This window comes from Chiloscyllium plagiosum, chromosome 6 (genome assembly GCF_004010195.1).
Source record: "Chiloscyllium plagiosum isolate BGI_BamShark_2017 chromosome 6, ASM401019v2, whole genome shotgun sequence".
Taxonomy (NCBI): domain Eukaryota; kingdom Metazoa; phylum Chordata; class Chondrichthyes; order Orectolobiformes; family Hemiscylliidae; genus Chiloscyllium; species Chiloscyllium plagiosum.
The window spans coordinates 118,806,555-118,830,472 of record NC_057715.1 but is presented as its reverse complement, the minus strand read 5'-3'; the positions used below and the strand labels follow the sequence as shown (position 1 = coordinate 118,830,472).

The following is a 23,918-nucleotide window of genomic DNA, read 5'->3' as shown; positions in this document are numbered from 1 at the left end:
GCTGGGGGGAAGGTAGCTGGAATTACGATAGGTGGATGGAGGTGGGGGGTGATGGTGATAGGTCAGGGCGGAGAGTGGAGTGGATAGGTGGAAAGGAAGATGGACAGGTAGGACAGGTCAAGAGGGTGGTGCTGAGCTGGAAGGTTGGATCTGGGATAAGGCTAGGGGAGGGGAAATGAGCAAACTGATGAAATCGGCATTGATCCCGTGTGGTTGGAGGATCCCGAGGTGGAAGATGAGACGTTCTTCCTCCAGGGGTCGGGTGGTGAGGGAGCGGTGATAGAGGAGGCCCAGGACTTGCATGTCCTTGGCGGAGTGGGAAGGGGGAGTTAAAGTGTTCAGCCACAGGACGGTGGGGTTGTTTAGTGCATGTGTCCCGCTGAAATGTTCCGGAAGTTGGCGTCCTGTCTCTCTGATGAAGAGGAGACCATATTGGGAGCAACAGACACAGTAGATGATGTGTGGAAGTGCAGGAAAATCTCTGTCAGATGTGAAAAGATCCTTTGGGGCCTGGGACAGAGGTGAGGGGGGAGGTGTGGGTGCAGGTTTGCACTTCTTGTGGGAAGGTGCTGGGAGTGGAGGGCATGGACATAACAAGGGGGTTGTGGAGGGAATGGTCTCTGAGGAACACACATAGGGTTGGGGAGGTAAACAGATCTCTGGTGGTGGGGTCTGTTTGCAGATGGCGGAAATGGCGGTGGACGACGCATTGTATCCAGAAGTTGGTGGGGTGGAAGGGGAGGACCGGGGGATGGGGGGGGGGGGGTTCTGTCCCTGTTACATTGGGAGGGGTGGGTGTCGAGTGCAGAGGTGCGGGAAGTGGAGGAGATGCGCTGGAGGGCATCATCGACCACGTGGTAGGGGAAATTGTTATTGTTGAAGAATGAGGCAATCTGGGATGTTCTGGAGTGGAATTGATCCTCCTGGGAGCATATGCAGCAGAGGTGGAGGAATTGGGAATAAGGAATAGCATTTTTACAGGAGGTAGGGTAGGAAGAGGTGTAGTCCAGGTGCCCGTGAGAGTCAGTGGGTTTGAAGTAGATGTCTGGGTTGAGTCATTTGCCACAACTGGAGACAGAGAGGTCCAGGAAGCGGAGGGAGGTGTCCGAGATGATCCAGGTGAACTTAAGGTCAGGGTGCAAGGTGTCAGTGAAGTTGATGAACTGTTCAACCTTCTCGTGGGAGCATGAGGTGGTGCCATTACAGTCTTCGATGTAGCAGAGGAAGACGTGAGGGATGGTGCTGGTGTAGCTGCGGAAGATGGACTGTTCCACATACCCGACAAAGAGGCAGGCCCATGCAGGTGCCCATGGCTAACCCTCTGGTCTTGAGAAAGTGGGAAGATTTGAAGGAGAAATTGTTGAAGGTGAGGACCAGTTCAGCCAATCGAATGAATGTGTCAGTGGAAGGGTACTGGTTGGGTCAGCGGGAGAGGAAGAAACTGTTGGAGAAACTCAGCAGATCTGTCAGCATCTGTGGAGAGAGAAACAGAGTTAACATTTTGGGTCCGGTATGATTCTTCTTCAGAACTGAACAGGTTTGGAAAATGGTATGCTTTATACTTTTGATGGATTAGTTAGCTGTAAGAATAATAGAGTGGTTATGATAGGGGACTTTAACTTTCCACACACAGACCGAGACTGCCATACTGTGAAGGGTTTTGATGGAGAAAAATTTGTTAACTGTACACCAAGACAATTTTCTGATTCGGTATGTGGATGTACCTACGAGAGAAAGTGCAAAACATGACCTACTTTTGGGAAATAAGGCAGGGCAGGTGACTGAGGTGTCAGTGAGGGAGTGCTTTGGGGCCAGTGACCATTATCGTATTAGTTTTAAAATAGTGATGGAAAAGGATAGACTGGATCTAAAAGTTGAAGTTCTAAACTGGACAAAGGCCAATTTTGACGGTATTGGGCAAGAACATTCAAGTTGACTGGGGGAGGATGTTTGCAGGTAAAGGAACGGCTGGAAAATGGGAAGCTTTCAGAAATGAGATAACATCCTGTTAGGGTGAAAGGCAAGGCTAGTAGGTGCAGGGAATACTGGATGACAAGAGAAATTGAGGGTTTGATTAAGAAAAGGAAGGAAGCATGTGTCAGGTATAGACAGCAGAGGTCGAGTGAATCCTTAGAAGAGTATAAAGACAGTAGGAAAATACTTATAGAACATAGAACATTACAGCGCAGTACAGGCCCTTCAGCCCTCGATGTTGTGCTGACCTGTGGAACCAATCTGAAGCCCATCTAACCTGCAGTATTTCATTCTTGTCCATATGTTTATCTAATGACCATTTAAATGCCCTTAAAGTTGGCGAGTCTACTACTGTTGCAGGCAGTGCATTCCACACCCTTACTACTCTCCGAGTAAAGAAACTACCTCTGACATCTGTCCTATATCTATCACCCCTTAATTTAAAGCTATGTCCCCTCATGCTAGCCATCACCATCCGAGGAAAAAGGCTCTCCCTGTCCACCCTATCTAACCCTCTGATTGTCTTATATGTCTCAGTTAAGTCACTTCTCAACCTCCTTCTCTCTAACAAAAACAGCCTCATGTCCCTCAGCCTTACCTTGTGAGACCTTCCCTCCATACCAGGCAACATCCTAGTAAATCTCCTTTGAGCCCTTTCCAAAGCTTCCACATGCTTCCTATAATGCGGTGACCAGAACGGTACGCAATACTCCAAGTGCGGCCGTACCAGAGTTTTTTCCGGTTGCAGCTGACCTCATGGTTCCGAAACTCAATCCCTCTGCCAATAAAAGCTAACACACTGTATGCCTTCTTAACAACCCTATCAACCTGGGTGGCAACGTTCAGGGATCTATGTACATGGACACCGAGATCTCTCTGCTCATCCACACTACCAAGAATCTTACCATTAGCCCAGTACTCTGCATTCCTATTACTCCTTCCAAAACAGGGAAGTGGGAAATCAGGAGGGCAAAAAGGGGACGTGTGATAGCTTTGGCAAATGGAGTTAAGGAGAATCCAAAGGGATTTTATAATTATGTTAAGGACAAAAGGGTAACTAGGGAGAGAATTGGGCCCCTCAAAGATCAGCAAGACTAACTATGTGTGGAACTGCAGGACATGGGGAGATACTAAATGAATATTTTGCATCAGTGCTTACTGAGGAGAATTTTATGGATGATATAGAACGTGGAGAAATAGGTAGCAACATCTTGAAAAATGTCCATATTACAGAGGAGGAAGTGCTGGATATCTGAAAACACAAAAATTGATAAATCCCTGGGACCTGATCAGGTGTACCCTAGAACTCTGTGGGAAGCTAGAGAAGTGATTGCTGGGTCTCTTGCTGAGATATTTGTATCATCGATAGTCACAGATGAGGTGCCGGAAGACTGGAGGTTGGCTAACATGGTGCCACTGTTTAAGCAGGGTGGTAAGGACAAGCCAGGGAACCTCAGGCCAGTGAGCCTGACGTCGGTGGTGGGTCAGTTGTTGGAGGGAATCCTGAGGGACAGGATGTACATGTATTTGGAAAGGCAAGGACTGATTAGGGAGAGTCAACATGGCTTTGATTGTGGGAAATCACGTCTCACTGAACAGACTGAGTTTTTTGAAGAAGTAACAAAGAGGATTGATGAGTGCAGTGCAGTGGACGTGATCTATATGGACTTCAATAAGGCGTTCAACAAGGTTCCTCATGGTAGACTGGTTAGCAAGATTAGATCACATGGAATACAGGGAGAAGTAGCCATTTGGATACAGACTGACTCGAAGGTAGAAGACAGAGGGTGGTGGTGGTGGAAGGTTGGTTTTCAGACTGGAGGCCTGTGACCAGTGGTATGCCACAAAGATTGGTGCTGAGTCCACTACTTTTCAACATTTAGAACATAGAACATTTGGATGTGAACGTAGTAGGTATAGTTAGTAAGTTTGCAGATGCCACCAAAATTGGAGGTGGGGTAGACAGCGAAGAAGTTACCTCAGACTACAATGGGATCTTGATCAGATGGGCCAATGGGCTGAGGAGTAGCAGATGGAGTTTAATTTAGATAAATGTGAGGTGCTGCATTTTGGAAAGGCAAATCAGGGCAGGACTTATACACTAGGAGAAAGTGAGGCCTGCAGATGCTGGAGATCAGAGTTGAGAGTATGGTGCTGGAAAAGCACAGCAGGACAGGCAGCATCTGAGGTGGAGGAGAATTGACATTTTGGGCATAAGCCCTTCATCAAGAAGCCTTATACACTTATAAGTCAGGAGAACATATACGTTAATGGTAAGGTCCTGGGGAGTGTTGCTGAACAGAGAGAACTTGGAATGCAGGTTTATTGTTCCTTGAAAGTGTAGTTGCAGGTCGATAGGATAGTGAAGAAGGCGTTTGGTATGCTTTCATTTATTGGTCAGAGTATTGAGTATAAGAGTTGGGAGGTCATGTTGCGGCTGTATAGGGCAGTGGTTTGGCCATTTTTGGAATACTGTCTACAATTCGGGTCACCCTCCTATCGAAAGGATGTTATGGAACTTGAAAGGGTTCAGAAAAAGATTTACAACGGTGTTTCCAGGGTTGGAGGATTTGAGCTATAGGGACAGGTTGAACAGGCTGGGGCTGTTTTCCCTGGAGCGTCAGAGGCTGAGGGGTGACCTTATAGAGGTTTATAAAATCTTGAGGGGCGTGGATAGGGTAAATGGACAAGGTTTTTCTCCAGTGCGGGGGAAGTGCAAAACAAGACAGCATAGGTTTAGGGTGAGAGGGGAAAGATTTAAAAGGGGCCTGAGGTGCAGCTTTTTTTTTTTACAGAGGGTGGTGCATGTGTGGAATGAGCTGCTAAAGGAAGTGGTGGAGGCTGGTACAATTACAACATTTAAAAGACATCTGGATGGGTATATGAATCGGCAGGGTTTAGAGGGATATGGGCCAGGTGCTGGCAAATGGGACTGGATTAATTTAGGATATCTGGTCGGCATGGATGAATTGGACTGAAGGGTCTGTGTCTCTGCTGTAAAGCTCTCTGATTCTGAATAGAGCAGACGCAAGGCAGATAGACTGTGATGAGGTGCCGAAAGCAAATGGGTTGCTAATCATGGGTATAAATTAAGTTGTGGATGAGTGAAAGTGGGTCCTATATGGAGAGCAAAGGAAACATTGCACAAACAAGACAAGGGAGGTTCATCTGTAAAAACGGAGGACAAACATCATGTTTTCATCCTGACACGTCTGCCCTGGAGCTACTGCAATGGGCCAACAAATAATGTATTTCTAAGTGCTTTGCTATTTCATCCTTTATAATAGACTCTAACATTTTCCCAATATCAGATATTATGCTAACTGGCCGATAGTCACCTCTTTTTTTGTGTCCCTGTTTAGATAAATGTGTTACAATGGCAGTTTTCCAATCCTCTGAGACTTTTCCCCAGTCTAAGGATTGTCTGAGTGGCAGGAAGCAGAAGGTGATTGAAATAACTGCACAGAGCCAGGTATTCTGTCACCAAGTCACCCTTCATTTATATGTGCACAGCCAGCTCAGAGCCAGTCCCCAGAATGAGGAGGCTTTCTGAATTTCCTGTTTATATCTGTCAGCCAGGGCTCCCAATTGGCCCAAGTTAACATCCCCAGTCAAGGATCTCATTGTCAGTAAGATCCACCTGGCCCTCATTCCAATTGCTGCAGTGATGGGTGAGAGGCATTTTCTAACTGGAAGTCTGTGTCCACCGGGGTTCCGCAAGGGTCAGCATTGGGGTCCTTGCTGTTTATGGTTTATATAAATGATTTAAAGACTTCAATGTAGGTGGCTTTCTTAGTAAGCTCACACACAACATAAAAATTAGGGTAGTAAAGAGAGAAGATTAGCCTTAGGTTATAGGATACAGACTGGTCAGATAGGCTGATCAGTGCCAATGGAAATCAATTTGGATTAGTGTGAGATGATGCACTTGGGCAGGCCCAACAAGGCAAGGGAATACATGATGGACAGTAGGACCCTGGGAAGCACCGAGGATCAGAAGGACCTTGATGTGTATGTACACCCGTCCCTTAAGGTATCAGGGCAGGTGGATAAAGTAGTTGAGAAAACATATGGGATACTGGCCTTTATTTATGCGACACAAGTTTAAGAGCAGGAGGTGATGCTGGAGCTGTATAATATGTTGGTCAGGCCACAGCTAGAGTATTGTGTGCAGTTCTGTAATCCACATTAAAAGAGGGATGGGATAGCCCTGAGGAGGATGCAGAGGAGATTCACCAGAATGTTGCCTGGGCTGGAGAGTTTCAGGGATCAAAAGAGAGTGGACAGACTGGTGTTGTTTCCCTTGTAGCAGAGGAGACTATGGGGGGGCATGACTGATATTTAAAAAATAATGGAGTTCACAGGGATAAAGGGAGCAAAGGGTTGATGTGGGAGTAGGGTACTGAGCTGGATAATCAGCTACGATCACACTGCAGGGCTGAATGGCCTTTCCTGTTTCTAGTTTCTATGTTTCTATATTTAGCCCCATTAGTTTTCCTAATACTTTTTCTCTGGTAACAATTATGGTATATATTTCCTCTCTGTTTACCCCTCAATTATTTAGCAATTCTGGGATGCTTATTAGTGTTTTCTTCTGTGAAGACTAACATTTGCTGTTTATTGAAACATGTCCTAGTTCCCCATTATTATTTCCTCAGCCTTGTTCTCCAAGGGTCTTTCTCATTCCTTTTAGATCTTTAAAGAAGCTCTTGCCTGCATTGGCCAACCACCCAAATGGCATGAAAGACCAATGGGTAGATGTTGAAATGCCATCTAGCAGGTCAATTAATCTTTTATTGATCCTTACAGGAATTTTTTTCAGAGCCCTCTGTTTAAAGAACTGTGTGCTGTTATATTCATCACTATTGTTATGAAGTTGAAGGCATGTACTGTACCTTTAAGAGAGAGTGACTGCTGTTCTGAACTGAGAGATTACAAGCTCCTGTGTATATGACCAGATGGCAGTCCCAGAGTGTACTGAAAAATTGAAAATATATAACATTTGGCTATGAAAAGGATACCTGCATTTTGGTTGCTGTTTTAACAACAATTCAAATTTAACCAATTCACTTAAATTGTGCCCCAGGATACTAAAACCCAATCGAGTTTGAATTTATTATTTTGCCAACATTGAACCAATGAGACAATTCGATGTTGGGGGGGGGGGGGTGGTATAAAATGCCACATTTTCAAAATTGGTCAGAGAGCAACTGCCATTGAGAGAAAAACTCATGTAGAGCTAACATCTTGCTCTCAAAGAAATTAGAAACCCACTCTATCAAAGGGACCTTTTCATGTGAAACATACTTGCAGTATAATGAAAGAAGACAACCCAGGGAGATCCTTATCCAGAAGAGCGAAGACACAGAGGATGACAGCAGCTGTGGGGTTTTGAAATTAAGTGAATGTAATTTTAGTAAGTGTCTAATTGGAACAGCAATTGTTGTAGAGTTGGAGGTAGGTAGTAAGCAGTTAAGAGAAAGGGGAGCTTAGAGTTGTGAATAGTTGTTGTTTAATGTTCACTTTTAGAGTTAAGAAATAAATTGATGTTATTTTCTTTAAATAGTGAAATTTGGGAGTTCTCTGTCACTCATACTTTAATAAATTACGAGGCAAGGTGAGCTTTTCTGGGTGTTTGATTTAATTAACAGAGGGGTTCACTGACGTGTTGTGACACCATCATGCTCACACAGTGTCAAACTTCTCTTGAAACAGCTCCTTGGCAAATTCCCCTCAGTTATCAGTTAGGAATTTCATTAATGCCTCAAGTCTAATTTCCTACTCATTTTTCTCCAGAATTGTGGAAAATCACTCTTTTATCCTCATTAAATATGATTGTAGAAAGGCTGAATTTAATCACTCAATCTATACAATGAAAATATTTTTATCCTTACCCCTTTATATTCATGGTGAGGACGCTGTTAAAGTCCTTTGCCAACGAAAGACTTAAATTAGCATGATGACATAGTTTATTCAGATTTCACAATTCTCACTAATCCCTTCTATTATTTCTTATATTTTACATCATCCACATATCGACCTTTTAACAGCAGTCTTAAAATTGGACACGTTGAGGAAACATGAAACAATTGGCTTTTCTTCTGTTGATCCCGATCACCTGAATCTATGAAAACTTGTCTGAGATTCTGACAAGGAACATCCGTCTACATCCCCATCCTTCACTTTAAAAGACATTCACTTTCATTGCTCAAGAAGACCAGCAGAGTACACTGTCTGGATTGTTAAAACCTACTAGAGTTCTTTGTTAGAACTCTTCCTGAAATACTAACTGCTCTTTTCAGAGCGAGACTTCACATTTACAGTTACACAATGTTAAGAACCATCTGGTTTCATTAGCTACAACGGTTTTCTGGTTGGAGGGTAAAGTGACATTCTGATTGAAAACCATGAACTCTAACCTTTTCAGCACACTCCCCCATTTGGGTGAATGTCATACCGTGCCCCTCCCCAAACAACTCCTTCCTTACTCAGCCTCCTGCTGATCTGCCCACTCCCCCAGATCTGTCCACCTGGGTTCCCACCTCCTCCTCCTTTTTATTTCAAAAATACAAAAATATATATCCACATAAAAAGGACACTAAAGCCGTTTGGTCCTGAACAGTAGCATATGAAGAAAATAAGTAAATATTGGAGTTTGACTCTATCCAATTATCACACCAAAGGCATTGCTTCCTTGTGCAAGATTACATTTATATATAAGTGTGGCACTGGGAGATTCTGACAACTGAACAGACCCCCATTTAATTTCAGCAGGAAGACGTCAGACAGTGGTCCTGTTAACATCCCCCCCCGGGACGTACCACATGAGCTGCCGATTTGCTGCACCACCTCCCGGTGTGCCGTGGTGTGCTGTTGCAGAATCTCAGGTAACCTGCCGGCAATGACACGGAGCTCCAGCCGATTCTTCATCCGATCCAGAAACCCTTCCCTCGGGGGGTGCAGAATGAATTCCTCCAGAATGACAGCAGCTGTGGAGGGTCAGACAGGGATTAGATCCATGTTGTGGGACTGGGGTGGGGGGTGGAGTGGAGGAGTCATACCTCCACTGGGAAACAGGGTCACATTCATATCTATGACCCCACCTTCTCCCTGTATCCCTTAATCCCATATTTGTCCATTTCACTTCCTTCCCACATTCCTGAATCAAATAGAAGAAAATCTGAATTTAGGAATTCAGTTTAAAGAATAAGTGAACAGTTTCAACACAACTGGCTGTGTACAATAGAGTGTCATTATTACTATTCATAGTCTTTGATTCTTTATTCAGTAAAATTCAGCTGATTTTAATGGTGGACATTGTGACTTTATTCTGTTAGTAAATCCACTGGTTTCATAGTTCCTAATAAAAAAATTAAACCTATTACTGGTTTCAACTGAAAACGCAACATCACTTTCTGCTCATTTTCCTCATTTTGGGAAAAGTGAATATGAGGTTCAATCTCTGGATTAAGATATTGGAAAGTCTGAAATAAGCAGCACATTTGGGCCTGTGACTATTAGACAATAACAATCCAAGTTCCCCATTAATTTGGAAAAGCAGACATCTACAGTAAGTCCAAAGATGTGCAGGTTAGGTGAGTTGGCCACGCTAAATTACCCATAGTGTTAGGTACATTAGTCAGGGGTAAATGTAGGGGAATTGGTCTGGGTGGGTTGCGCTTCGGACAGTCGGTGTGGACTTGTTGGGCTGAAGGGCCTGTTTCCACTCTGTAGGGAATCTAATCTAATCTACATCAGTGTGGAGCTCCTGAAACTTGATGGCACCTGCCTTGATGCAAGAAACGTGACTGAAGAAGATAGGGCGAGCCCAGGACTGACACCTACCTGCGATGCTGCATTGTACTGCCAGATTGTCATCCTGTGTGACTCGGACTACCTCCTCCACGTACTGGGGGAGTTTGGGGTCTCCAGCGTACAGAGCAACTATTGGTGCAACCTTCGCCACACCATCCATCTGTCAAATACAGGAACACAGGAAGCATTGTTCTATATAACGGCTGGTCATCTACTTCAACACCATTTCCCATACTATCCCATAAAACCGTCTGATATAGGAGCAGGTGTAGGCCATTCAGCACATCAGGTCTGCTCTACCATTCAATGAGATCACGGTTGACATGATAATCCTCAAGGATTAGAGTGGTGTTGGAAAAGCACAGCAGCTCAGGCAGCATCCAAGGAGCAGGAAAATCGACGTTTCAGGCAGGAGCCTTTCATCAGAAAGCAGGGAGATAATCCTCAACTCCACTTTTGTGTCTTTTTCTCATAACTCTTGATTCCCTACCGGTCTATCTCGACCTTGAATATACTTAATGACACAGCCCCGTCAGGCCACTGCAGTACATAGTTCCACATGTTCACAACATTCTGACAGAGAAATTCCTTCTCATCTCTGTCTTAATCCTGAAATGATGCCCTCTGGTCCCAGACTCTCCCACAAGGGAAACAGCCTCTCCACATCTACCCTGCTGAGTCTCCACATAATCCTGTATGTTTCAATATGTTTTATTTTTCATTCTTTTGAATTTTAATGAGCACAGGCCCAGCCTACAAAACCTCTCCTCACAAGGCAGTCCCTCCATACCTGGTATCAGCCCAGACGATCTTTTCTAGACTGCCTCCAATGCCAGTACAGCAAATGGTACCTTAGGGACCAGGAGTGTGTTGGTTGATCAAATATTCCAGTTAATCAATAGGTCTATACAATCAATGTAAAAACACACATCAAGCAATAGAAACATAATGCAGGGGGTATACACATCACTGATATTTTTTACAGCATAAATCACTTAAATAATAATACAAGTTTATCTTAAATAAAACACACTGTCAGAGTGTCTTCTCACTTACACCCTCAACTGACTACTCAGTCATTGCGGTAGATCACACTATTTGAGAAGAAATTGACTTGAAATGGAATCAATTGTTGACATTTCCATGTTGCCATTCAATTTAACAACAAGTGTACTTACAATGAGGTAAATAAATCTATAACAATCAGATCGATTAATGCAGGAAACTCTGTGGCATTTGAGGTAAATAACATTTTTTCTCCAGCTTATCAAGAGTGCTGGTTCATGAGGTACAGGTTAAAACAAAGTTTGCTATATCTTAGATACGGGGTGCAGACTGTTCACAGTATTCCAGCTGTGGGCTGGCTAGTGCCTTCTGTAGCTTTAGCAAAACTTTCATTTATTTATACTGTATTCCCTGTAAAATAAAAGGCCAACATTCCACTTACCTTCTCTATTACACACTGAACTTAGATGCTAGATTTTTGATTCATAGACAAAGACTCCCAAATCCCTCTGCGGCTTTCTATAGTATTCCGCCATTTAAATAATATTCAGCTACTCTATTCTTCCTGCCAAAGTGTAAACCTTACGTTTTCCCACGTTATTTTCATAGAACGTGAAACATAGAAATGTACAGCACAGAACAGGCTCTTTGGCCTACGATGTTGTGCCGAGGTTTAATCCTAATGTAAAAAATAACTCAACTCACTGCTATCCATGTGCATGTCCAGCAGTCGCTTAAATATCCCTAATGACTCTGCTTCCACAACCACAGCTGTCAAAGCATTCCATGCATTCACAACTCTCTGCGTAAAGAACCTACCTCTGACGTCTCCTCCACACCTTCCTCCTAATATCTTCAAACTATGACTCCTCGTCCCAGTCAAACCTGCCCTGGGGAAAAGTCTCTGGCTGTTGACTCTAGTTATTCCTCTCATTACCTTGTATACCTTGATCAGGTCTCCTCTCTTCCTCCTACTCTCCAGCGAGAAAAATCCGAGCTTATTCAACCTCTCTTTGTAAGACAAACCCACCACTCCAGGCAGCATCCTGGTAAATCTTCTTTGCACCCTCTCCAAAGCCTCTGTATCTTTCCTATAGTAGGGTGACCAGATCTGGACACAATATTCCAAGTGTGGTCACACCAGGGACTTGTTGAGCTGCAGGAAATCCTTGTGGCTCTTAAACTCGATCCCCCTATTAATGAAAGCCAAAACATCATATGCTTTCTTAACAACCTTATCCACTTGGGTGGCAACTTTGAGGGATCTATGTACTTGAACACCAAGATCCCTCTGTTCCTCCACACTGCCAAGAATTCTGTCTTTAATCCTATATTCAGCATTCAAGTTCGATCTTCCAAAATGCATCACTTCGCATTTATCCAGGTTGAACTCCATCTGCCGTTTCTCAGCCCAGCTCTGCACCCTGTCTATGTCATGCTGCAGCCTGCAGTAGCCCTCGATACTATCAACGGCACCTCCAACCTTTGTGTCATCTGCAAATTTACCAACCCACCCCACAACCTCCTCATCCAAGTCATTTATAAAAACTACAAAGAGCAGAGGCCCAAGAACAGAGCCCTGCGGGACCCCACTCAACATTGACCGCCAGGCAGAATACTTTCCATCGACAACCACTTCTGTCAGCCAGCCAATTCTGAATCCAGATAGCCAAATCTCCCTGTCTCCCATACTTCCTGACTTTATGAATGAGCCTACCATAGGGAACCTTATCAAATGGCTTGCTGAAGTCCATATACACCACAACCACTGCTCGACCTTCATCGACCTGTCTCGTCACCTCCTCAAAGAACTCAATAAGATTTGTGAGGCATAACCTGCCCCTCACAAAAACATGCTGACTGCCTTTAATCACGCTATGTTTTGCCAAATAGTCATAAATCCTACCCCTCAGAATTCTTCTCAAAATCTTGCTGACCACAGACGTAAGACTGACTGGCCTGTAATTGCCAGGGATTTCCCTATTCAATCTGCCATGTTTTATTGCCCACTCTCTTACCCTGTCTGTATCCCTCCAGTCTCTGTGTCATCCTCACCATTTGCCTTCCCATCTATTTTCATATCATCCACAAACTTGGCGATAGTCCATTCACATTCCTCATCTAAAGCCATTAATATATTGTAAATCATTGTGGCCCCAGCACTACAGCACTCCATTAGTTATAGGCTGCCATCCTGAAAATGCCCCCATTATCGCAAATCTGTCTTCTATTAGTTAGTCAATCCTCTGTCTGTGCTAATATGCTTCCTCCAACACCATGGGCTCTTATTAATGAGCCGAGTGCATAGTATTGAATGTGCTTTCAAATTCCTCCTCCACAAATGGTGGGATTGTCCTGTGAGGAATTTTGTGTGTCTGAATGAGATAATCTTTCATTCTTCCAAACTCTAGATCCTAAAACTACCCCTCTATTTTAGGAGCAATCTTTTTACACAGCTAGCATTTGCCAAGATTTCTGCAAATCTGCCCCAAACTGAAAATAAACAGCATTTTTCCCCAAGCCCAAAAGAATTCAGAATCTTCGATCTGAGAGACAAATGTACGACTCTGTTTATTTTGTTCCCTTGTAAACTATTGCAATGTAAACAAATTGTCATGATTTGCCAGAACTTATCTCTCTGTGATTTAAAATAAATCACCATGGCAACAGAACATCTTACAAATTAATCATTAACCCCCTTCAGACACACAGAAGACCCATATGTTCAAAACTAAAAAATCCAAAATAAATGATATTTAAATATTTGGAAGTCATACACCTTACATCATCACAAGATATTTTGCTAGAATGGAAATTTAAGGGGACACACAATATGAGAGGAAGGTACTGATTGGTTGCCCAAGTGAATTCTGATTGGTAGAGGTGTTGCTGAGGAGAATGCACCCATTAATTTGATTCTTGGCAATTTTTGGCCAGGCTTTATGAAACATTACTCTGATGTTGACTCTAACTTGTCAGGGCATTGATTTGAGAAAGGACCCAGTAAATGGCTGACACCTCTTATCAAGGTAAAACAGCCTCAGTGCATGTACGTGATCTTTCTGTCTGTAAGGGACAGGGCCTGTGTGTCCATATTTGTAGCTTCCAATGCACTCAAGTTCATCACACTGTGAGCCTGATTGACAATCCTGAACTGGCTGTCAGCATAATTCTAGGTTTATTTAGCAAGTTTTGTCCAAATGCAGAATGACATCCAATGTTAGACACCATGTTGGATATACTCAAAACCTTGTTTATTGCAACCAGCCGAAGGAATGTGATGTTTGGTATGGTTTGCCAGTCTTTGGGATGTACAGACAACATACCTAGCATCACAATAGTTCATTCATCATGGCAATGCTTTGACCAATCACAGTCAAACTGTCTGGTTTAAATTAAAAGAAACCTTGGCAGTTAACTATTGATCATAGAATCTCTACCATGTGGAAACAGGCCATTTGGCCCAACAAGTCCACACTGACCCTCTGAAGTGCAACCTACCCAGACCAGTTCCCCTACCCTATTACTCTATATTTACTCCTGACTAATGCACCAAATCTTCACATCCCTAAACACCATGGGCAATTTATCATGCCAATCCATCTAACCTGCACATTTTTGGAGGAAACTGGAGCACCCAGAGGAAACCCATGCAGACACGGGAGAATGTGCAAATTCCACAGACAGTTGCCCGAGTCTGGAATCGAACCTGGGTCCCTGGCGCTGTAAGGCGGCAGTGCTAACCACTGAGCCACTGTGCCACCCAATCTTCATCTACCCAATACATTCTCCACGGCAATGCCTATCTCCATCTGAATCTGCTTGCAAACCAATCGGCATTGTCCATCCATACACAGTATGAACTATTTCTCTCCCTTTACACAGGTATTTCCAGCGAATGTCCTGATGTGGGTAAGATGAAAAGCTTTGACAAACTATGCATTTTCTCAGCAATATCCAAATTGTGTATCACAAAATGATGAAATGTTAATGACCTAGACTTTGCTATACAATACACAATTTCAAAACTTGTGGGTAACAAAACAGGTTGAAATATTGGGAACTGTGAGGAGGATAGTGATCGATCCTGAGAGGTCAGAGGTGGGTATGTATCAGACTTAATGCAGATATGTTTGAAGCAATTCATCTTGGTCAGCGAGCATGAAGAGAATGTACAAATAATGGGTATGATTCAAAAAGGTGTTACTGAAGGTGGCAGGGCAGGTTGAGAACGTGGTTCATTAAAAAAAAATTATGAGAATGGTTTCAGGATTGAGGAAGATCAGTTATGAGGATAGATTGCGGAAGCTGGAACTTTCTCTTTGGGGAGGAGAAGGCGGAGAGTATTTCTGATGGAGATTTTCAAAACCAGATAGGGGGCACATTGTTCCAATTGGAGAACATTGGTTTGAGACGATGTACAAAATAAGCAAAGTGACATTAGGGAATAAGTGGTGAATGGTTTGGGCAGAAATGTACTAACTTATGATTCTATTGAGGCTTTTAAAAGGGAAGCAGAGAATTATGTGAAGAGCATGCATCTGCATTGGCTGCAGGGTAATGGATGACGGGCTGACAGCAGGTGATTGGATCTTCAAAGAGAAGCTTTAACATATCAAATGGCCTCCTTTGGAATCCTCTTGTTAGTTTACATTAAAACTTTGGGAAGACATTGCATCGTGAGCTGTGCTTTGACCATGACTGAATGCAGTGCTGGTCTTTTTACTCAGCTGTAGAATTTTGGCATTGCTGACATTGTCAGCATTCATCTTGAATTAACCTGGACAAGATTACTGGGTGGGGGGGGATTCTGTCCTGTCTCCCTCTCATCTTTTCTCATATTCAATTTGATACAGCAGCCACGTTCCTCGGCCATTTCAGAGAGCTGTTAGGAGATAATCCCATTGCTGCAGTCACATGCAGGCAAAACCAAGTTGACTTCCTTCCCTAAAGGACATTAGTAAACCATGAATAAAGAAAAATAAAAATAAACTGGGGAAAATGAGGAGAATCTTTAGCTCTACAAAGAACCTGCCACGGCCACAATGGGCTCATTTTATCATTCACAAGCAAAAACAAATTGCTGGAAAAGCTCAGTAGGTCTGGCAGCATCTGTGGAGGGAAATCAGAGTTAACCTTCGGGTCGAGTGATCCTCAGTGTTCTGATCTGTGATCAGATCTGAGGAAGGGTCACTCAACCCAAAATATTAACTCTGATTTCTCTCCACAAATGCTGCCAGACCTACTGAGTTTTTCCAGCAATTTGTTTTTGTCTCTGATTTACAGCATCCATGGTTCCTTCAATTTTCCTTTTATCATTTCCTTTGCAAAATCCTGTAAATGTACAATGTTGAAAGGTTAAACACAAGGTTCATGTTCTCTTCTATACAGGTTCACAATTCACTGTAAGAGGTCTATCACGGCAACTGATGGTGATATTTTGTATGTGAACCATGCCACGTTTTCAGAATAATAATTAGCTCAAATTTGAACAGAATGGAGGTTTCTGCGTGTGGATCATTTACCTGTGGATCTGTGGAGCTTCCGGTGTTTTCCTTTCTTGCTTCATACGCAGTCAGGAAAGCTTTAATAGAAGCATGTCTGTATCCTCCTGTCTGAACCTGGTCCTGCCCTTTCAGCTTTCCCTTCAGGTCATACTCAGAGTTTGGCCCAAAGGTTTTGTACAATTCTTGTCTGTACAGCTGCACATCAAAGCCTGCACAAAGGGAGGTCACAAAACAACACAATCATTCTTCAAATCATTCATCCACTTTTGTTTCTCACTGAGGTGTCATCACATTGCTCTCTCGCTGGGCAAATGGGAGTTTCATCAAGTGTAGGAAATGAAGGGGACTGTAAGGATTTCCAGCCTGTTCCACTGTTAAGTAAGATCATGAACAGGTTTTGGATTTTGGGTTGTGAGCTCAATTTTGGACAGAAACAGGAGTTGACCCTCTGCACAATGAGGAACAATCACCCAGCAGTGATTATCTGCAAGCAGGGTTTCAATGCTTGGGGGCGTCAATAGGAGGCCCCGAAACTGGAAAGGAACCAGTGCAGGTTCGAGACAGAGTGTATGAGAAAGAGAACATAAGAGAGAGAGAGAGAGCACGGGAGAGAAGGAGAGAGAGAAAGCTTGACTTTGCAATTTGAGTTGTTTATAAAAATTGTTGATAACAAAACATTAGGAAAGCATTAACAGGATTGGACAAAAGCAGCAAATGTTTATGTAGAAGGTTGTGTTAGTAAATTTGCAGATGACACTAAAGATGGTGGAGTTGTGGATAGTGCTGAAGGATGTTGCAAGTTACAGAGGGACACAGATAAGCTGCAGAGCTGGGCTGAGAGGTAGCAAATGGAGTTTAAAATGGAAAAGTGTGAGGTGATTCACTTTGGAAGGAGTAACAGGAATAAAGAGTTGTGGGCTAATGGTAGGATTCTTGACAGTGTGGATGAGCAGAGAGATCTCGGTGTCCCATATACGTAGATCCCTGAAAGTTGACACCCAGGTTGTTAAGAAGGCATACGGTGTGTAAGCTTTTATTGGAAGAGGGATTGAGTTTCGGAGCCACAAGGTCATGCTGCAGCTGCACAAAACTCTGGTGTGGCCACACTTGGAGTATTGTGTACAGTTCAGGTCACCATATTATAAGAAGGATGTGGAAGCTTTGGAAAGGATTCAGAGGCAATTTACTAAGATATTGCCTGATATGGAGGGAAGGTCTTATGAGGAAAGGCTGAGGGACTTGAGGCTGTTTTCATTAGAGAGAAGAAAGTTGAGAGGTGACTTAATTGAGACATATAAGATAATCAGAGGGTTAGATAGGGTGAACAGTGAGAGCCATTTTCCTCAGATGGTGACAGCTAGCACGAGGGGACATAGCTTTAAGTTGAGGGGTGACAGATATAGGACAAATTTCAGAGGCAATTTCTTTACTCAGAGTATAAGGGGTATGGAACGCCCTGCCTGCAACTTTAGTAGATTCGCCAACTTTAAGGGCATTTACATGGTCATTGGATAAACATATGGATGAGAATGGAATACTGTAGGTAGATGGGCTTCAGATTGGTTCCACAGGTTGGTGCAAGGTCTGAAGGGCCTGTACTGTGCTGTGATGTTCTATGTAAAACCAAACCATGAGCTAATGGGACTTTTTGAGGATCAAACTAATAGAATAGATAAGCGAGAACCAGTGAATGTGATGTATTCAGATTTTCACGGCTTTTGATAAGATCCCTCAAAAGAGACGAAGGGGCAAAAGTAAAGCACGTGGGATTGGGGGTAAAATGTTGTCATGGTTCGAAAATTGGTTAACAGGCTAAATTGGAAACAGAGAGTGGGAACAAATGGTTCTTATTCCGAATGGCAGGCAGTGATTAGCAGGCTAATGTAAGGATCAGTGCTTGGGCCCCGGCTATTCCTGATATAACCTGGATGAGGGAAGCAAATGCAAACTTTCCAAGTTTGCTGATGGCACAAACCTGGGTAGATTGAGAATTGTGAGGAGGCCTCAAGGTGGTTTAGACAAAGTTGACTGAGTGGGCAAACAGATGACAGCTGCAGGGTAACATGGCGAAATGCAAAGTTAGACACTTCATTGTAGAAAACAGAAAGGCAGAGTATTGTTTAAAAGGTGTTTTATTAGTAAATGTGGATCTACAAAGAGAACTTGTACACCAATCAGTCAAAGTAGAGAGGCGGGTGCAACAAGAGATATACGGCATGGAATTGACCGGTCAGTCCAACTCATCCATGCCGACCATAGAACATAGAATGTTACAGTACAGTACAGGCCCTTCGGCCCTCGATGTTGCGCCAACCTGGGAAATTAATCTGATGCCCATCTAACCTACACCGTTCCATTATTATTCATATGTATGCCCATGCTCATTTAAATGCCCTTAAAGTTGGGGAGTCTTCTACTGTTCTACGCCCCTACTACTATCTGAGTAAAGAAACTACCTCTGACATCTGTCCTATATCTATCGCTCCTCAGCTTAAAGCTATATCCCCTCGCACTAGCCATCACCATCCAAGGAAAACGGCTCTCACTGTCCACCCTATCTAACCCTCTGATGATCCTGTATGTCTCAATTAAGTCACCTCTCAACCTTCTTCTCTCCAACAAAAACAGCCTCATATTCCTCAGTCTTTCCTTGTAAGACCTTCCCTCCAGAGCAGGCAACACCCTAGTAAATCTCCTCTAAACATTTTCCAAGGCTTCCATATCCTTTCTATAATGAGGTAACCAGAATTATACACAATACTCCAAGTGCGGCCGCACCAGAGTTTTGTACAGCTGCAGCATGACCTCATGGTTCCGAAACTCAATCCGGTAGATAAAAGTAAGGACTGCAGATGCTGAAAACCAGAGTCTAGATTAAAGTGGTGCTGGAAAAGCACAGCAGGTCAGGCAGCATCCGAGGAGGAGGAAAATCAACGTTTCGGGATATCTGTCCACTCTGCAAGCACCCTGCCTCTATTCCTGATGAAGGGCTTTTGCCTGAAACATCGATTTTCCTGCTCCTTGGATGCTGCCTGACCTGCTGTGCTTTTCCAGCACCACTCTAATCTAGACTCCCGAAACTCAATCCCTCTACCTATAAAAGCTAACACACCGTATGCCTTCTCAAAACCCTATCAACCTGGGTGGCAACTTTCAAGAATCTATGTTCATGGACACCAAGATCTCTCTGCTCATCTACGCTGCCAAGAATCTTGCCACTTGCCCAGTGCTCCATTCACGTACCACCCTCTGCGTGAAAACGTTGCCCCTTAGGTCTCTTTTATATCTTTCCAATCTCACCCTAAACCTATGCCCTCTAGTCCTGTACTCCCCGACCCCAGGGAAAAGACTTTGTCTATTTATCCTATCCATGCGCCTGATGATTTTATAAACCTTGGTAAGGTCACCCCTCAGCCTCTGACGTTCCAGGGAAAACAGCCCCAGCCTGTTCAACCTCTCCCAATAGCTCAAATCCTCCAACCCTGACAACATTTTTGTAAACCTTTTCTGAACCCTTTCAAGTTTCACAACATCTTTCCAATAGAAAGGAGACCAGGATTGCACACAACATTCCAACAGTGGCCTAACCAATGTCCTGTACAGCCGCAACATGACCTCCCAACTCCTGTACTCAATACACTGACCAATAAAGGAAAGCATACCAAATGCCTTCTTCACTATCCTATCTACCTGCAACTTCACTTTCAAGGAGCTATGAACCTGCACTCCAAGGTCTCTTTGTTCAGCAACACTCTCTAGGACCTTACCATTAAGTGTATAAGTCCTGCTAAGATTTGCTTTTCCAAAATGCAGCACCTCGCATTTATCTGAACTAAACTCCATCTGCCACTTCTCAGCCCACTGGCCCATCTGATCAAGATCCCATTGTAATCTGAGGTAACCCTCTTCGCTGTCCACTACACCTCCAATTTTAGTGTCACCTGCAAACTTACTAACTGCACCTCTTATGCTCGCATCCAAATCATTTATGTAAATGACAAAATTTGGAGGGCCCAGCACTGATCCTGTGGTCACAGGCCTCCAGTCTGAAACACAACCCTCCACCACCACCCTCTGTTTTCTACCTTTGAGCCAGTTCTGTATCCAAATGGCTAGTTCTCCCTGTATTCCGTGAGATCTAACCTTGCTAATCAGTCTCCCATGGGGAACCTTGTCGAAAGCCTTACAGAAGTCCATATAGGTCACATCCACCGCTCTGCCCTCATCAATCCTCTTTGTTACTTCCTCAAAACACTCAATCAAGTTTGTGAGACATGGTTTGGAAAGGGCTGCCAGGGGAAGTGGTGGAGGCCGGTACAATCACAAAATTGAAATGACATCTGGGTGGGTATATGAATAGGAAGAGCTTGGAGGGTGGGAAATGGGCCGGGTGCTGGCAAATAGGGCTGGATTGGGTTGGGATATCTGGTCGGTACACTGGAACTACAATTCAGGTTCTCATTCCCCTGTTGCATTAGTTTAAAACCTCCTGAAGAGCATTAGCAAATTTCCCCTCCAGGATATTGGTATCGCTCTGGTTCAGGTGTAGACCATCCTCTTTGTAAAGGTCCCACCTACCCTAGAATGAGCCTCAATTATCCAGGTATCCGAAACCCTCCCTCCTGCACCATCCCTGTAACCCACGTGTTCAACTCCTCCCTCCCCTATTCCTCGCCTCGCTAGCACATGGCACAGATAACAAACCAGAGATAACAACTCTGTTTGTTCTAGTTCTAAGCTTCCACCTTAGCTCCCTGAATTTCTGCCTTAAATCCCCATCTCTTTTCCTACCTATGTCGTTGGTGTATATGTGGACCACGACTTGGGGCTGCTCCCCCTCCCCCTCAAGGATCCTGAAAACACGATCAGAGACATCACGGACCCTGGTACCTGGGAGGCAACACACCAACCGTGAGTCTCTCTCGTTCCCACAGAACCTCCTATCTGTCCCCTTAACGATGGAGTCCCCCATAAGTAATGCTCTGCTCTCTTCCCCCTTCTCTAAGTAACAGGGACAGACTCTGTGCCAGAGACTTGTGCCCCATGGCTTACCCCTAATAAGTTCCACCCTCAACAGTATCCAAAGTGGTATACTTGCTGTTGAGGGAACAGCCACAGGGTGTACTGGCTTTCACTACAAGAGAATTTGAGTTCAGAAGTAGCAATATCATGCTGCAGTTATACAGGGTTTTGGTGAGACCATACCTGGAATATTGTGTGCAGTTTTAGTCTCTCTACAAAAATGATGAGGCATCAGTAGTCAGGGGTTTTAATTATCCTAGTATTAATTGAGATAATTGAAGTATGAAAGGAAATAAAGGAGCAGAATTCGTAAGGTGCATTCCAGAGATTGTTTGTGGGTCAATATGAGCAAGTCCACCACGAGAGGGCTACATATCCCAGTCAGTTCAGAGCTGCCAGCAACATTAATCAAGAGGGCTACATATCCCAGTCAGTTCAGAGCTGCCAGCAACATTAATCAAGAACTTACAATTATGAACAGTTGCAGGTAGTTTAAAGAATGATGCCTTTTTTAATATCAGTAATAGTGACACATGCTCCTATAGGTAGTTAATCAGAAACCCATAATGTCTCTTTGTTTTCTTTCTTGAATCGGTACCAACTTAGCCCCGAGTCTGGGTTACAGCTTATCCTCTGCTATTTGCTCTCACTGCTTTCTCAAAGCTAAAGAATAGACCTGGAGTCTGTGGCTCTGATGATAAGTCACTAACCACATGGTTGCATCTGAAGTCTTGCAGTTTTCCCAGGAAATACAATCTTAAGGCGATATCAGGAAACGGCTGCAGACCCTGGAAACTGTAACGGCTACGAACCCTGACAACATTCCTACAATACTACTGAAGACTTGTGCTCCAGAACTTGCCGCTCCCCCTAGCCAAGCTGTTCCAGAACAGTTAGAAAATTGGGAACTATCTGACAATGTGGAAATTTGCCCAGGTATGTCCTGTACATAAAAAGCAGGACAAATCCAACCCAGTCAATTACCACCCCACCAGTCTACTCTAGATCATCAGTAAAATGATGGAAGAGGTCATCAACAGGGTTATCAAGCAGCATCTGCTCAGCAATAACCTGATGCCCAGTTTGGGTTCTGCCAGGGCCACTCAGCTCCTGACCCCATTACAGCCTTCGAGGAGAAAGTGAGGACTGCAGATACTGGAGATCAGAGCTGAAAATGTGTTGCTGGAAAAGCGCAGCAGGTCAGGCAGCATCCAAGGAGCAGGGGCTTATGCCCGAAACGTCGATTCTCCTGCTCCTTGGATGCTGCCTGATCTGCTGCGCTTTTCCAGCAAAACATTTTCAGCCCATTACAACCTTGGTTTGAACACAGACAAACCTGGAGCTGAATTTCAGAGGGAGTGGGAGAGTGAAACCAACCATCAGTACTTGACATTCAATGGTGTTACCATCACTGAATCCCCCACTGTCAACATCCTGGGAGTTTCCATTGACCAGAAACTCAACGAGACTCGCAGTGACTACAAGGTCAGGTCAAAGGCTGGGAATCTTGCGGTGAGTAACTCACGTCCTGACTCCCGAAAGCCTGTCCACCACCTACAAGGCACCAATCAGGAGTGTGATGGAATACTCCTCACTTGCCTGGACAGGTGCAGCTCCAACAAAACTCAAGAAGCTTGACACTATCCATGTCAAAGCAGCCCACTTGATTGTTACCATATCCACAAACATCCACTCCCTCCACCAGCGATACTCAGTAGCAGCAGTGTATACTATCTCCAAAATAACCACTTTCCGAGGGAATAAAGAAATGTGTGCACGGCAGCTGAAAGCTCGTCACGTCCTGGAGCAGAGTCTCTCAGTCAAAGGCACTCAGTACCTGACTGAAGAAAGAGACATCAGAGACCAGAGCGCACCCATTTTGTTTCATACCCTGGTTATTAGCTGCTGACCACTCCAGGCCCCTCTCCCTGCAGCCTCCAACCTGCAATTCCCCCTTCCCACCCAGATGAGCTCACCACTCGTCTGATTGGCTTGTGATTATAGGGCTTTCCCAAATGGCATTGAGACCCCAAAACCTCAGTAAGATTCAGCCTCAGTATCTCATTCACTTCCTCTGTCACTCCCTCTCCTCTCGCTTTCTGCCTCTCTTTCTCTCTCTCCTCCCATTCTCTGGAGTTGGCACTCTTGCACTCTGTCTCTCTCTGCCTTCTAGATCTATGTGCTTGTTTATGGCGTTGTGGTTGGAGTGCCAGGCCTCTAGGAATTCTCTGGCATGTCTTTGCTTAGCCTGTCCCAGGATAGATGTGCTGTCCCAGTCGAAATGGTGGTTTTTTTCATTCGAGTGTACGGCTGCGAGGGAGAGAGGGTCGTGTCTTTTTGAGGCTAGCTGGTGTTCGTGTATCCTGGTGGCTAACTTTCTTCCTGTTTGTCCTACGTGGTGTTTGTGGCAATCCTTGCATGGAATTTTGTAGATGACGTTGGTTTTGTCCATGGGTTGTACTTTTAAATTTGTTAGCTTTTGTTGGAGAGTGTTGGTGGGTTTGTGTGCTACTAGGATTCCGAGGGATCTCAGTAGTCTGGCTGTCATTTCTGAAACTTCTTTGATATATGGTAAGGTGGTTAGGGTTTCTGGCT

The 23,918-nt window shown here is 44.2% G+C and overlaps 1 protein-coding gene across 5 annotated transcripts in view; it reads right to left on the bottom strand.

The window, feature by feature from the left end:
- selenoj (selenoprotein J) overlaps positions 1-23,918 on the bottom strand; it is a 42,535-nt gene that overhangs the window by 4,336 nt on the left and 14,281 nt on the right. For 4 of the 5 annotated variants that reach the window (XM_043692576.1, XM_043692575.1, XM_043692578.1 and 1 more), the window contains 3 exons: positions 16,320-16,510; positions 9,820-9,949; positions 8,796-8,963 (listed from right to left, as the gene is read on the bottom strand). In XM_043692576.1, the coding sequence (XP_043548511.1) occupies positions 8,796-8,963; positions 9,820-9,949; positions 16,320-16,510 (489 nt within the window). Of the gene's footprint in view, positions 1-6,869; positions 6,952-8,795; positions 8,964-9,819; positions 9,950-16,319; positions 16,511-23,918 lie in introns of all 5 variants that reach the window. The other variant, XM_043692574.1, reaches the window with a different exon arrangement.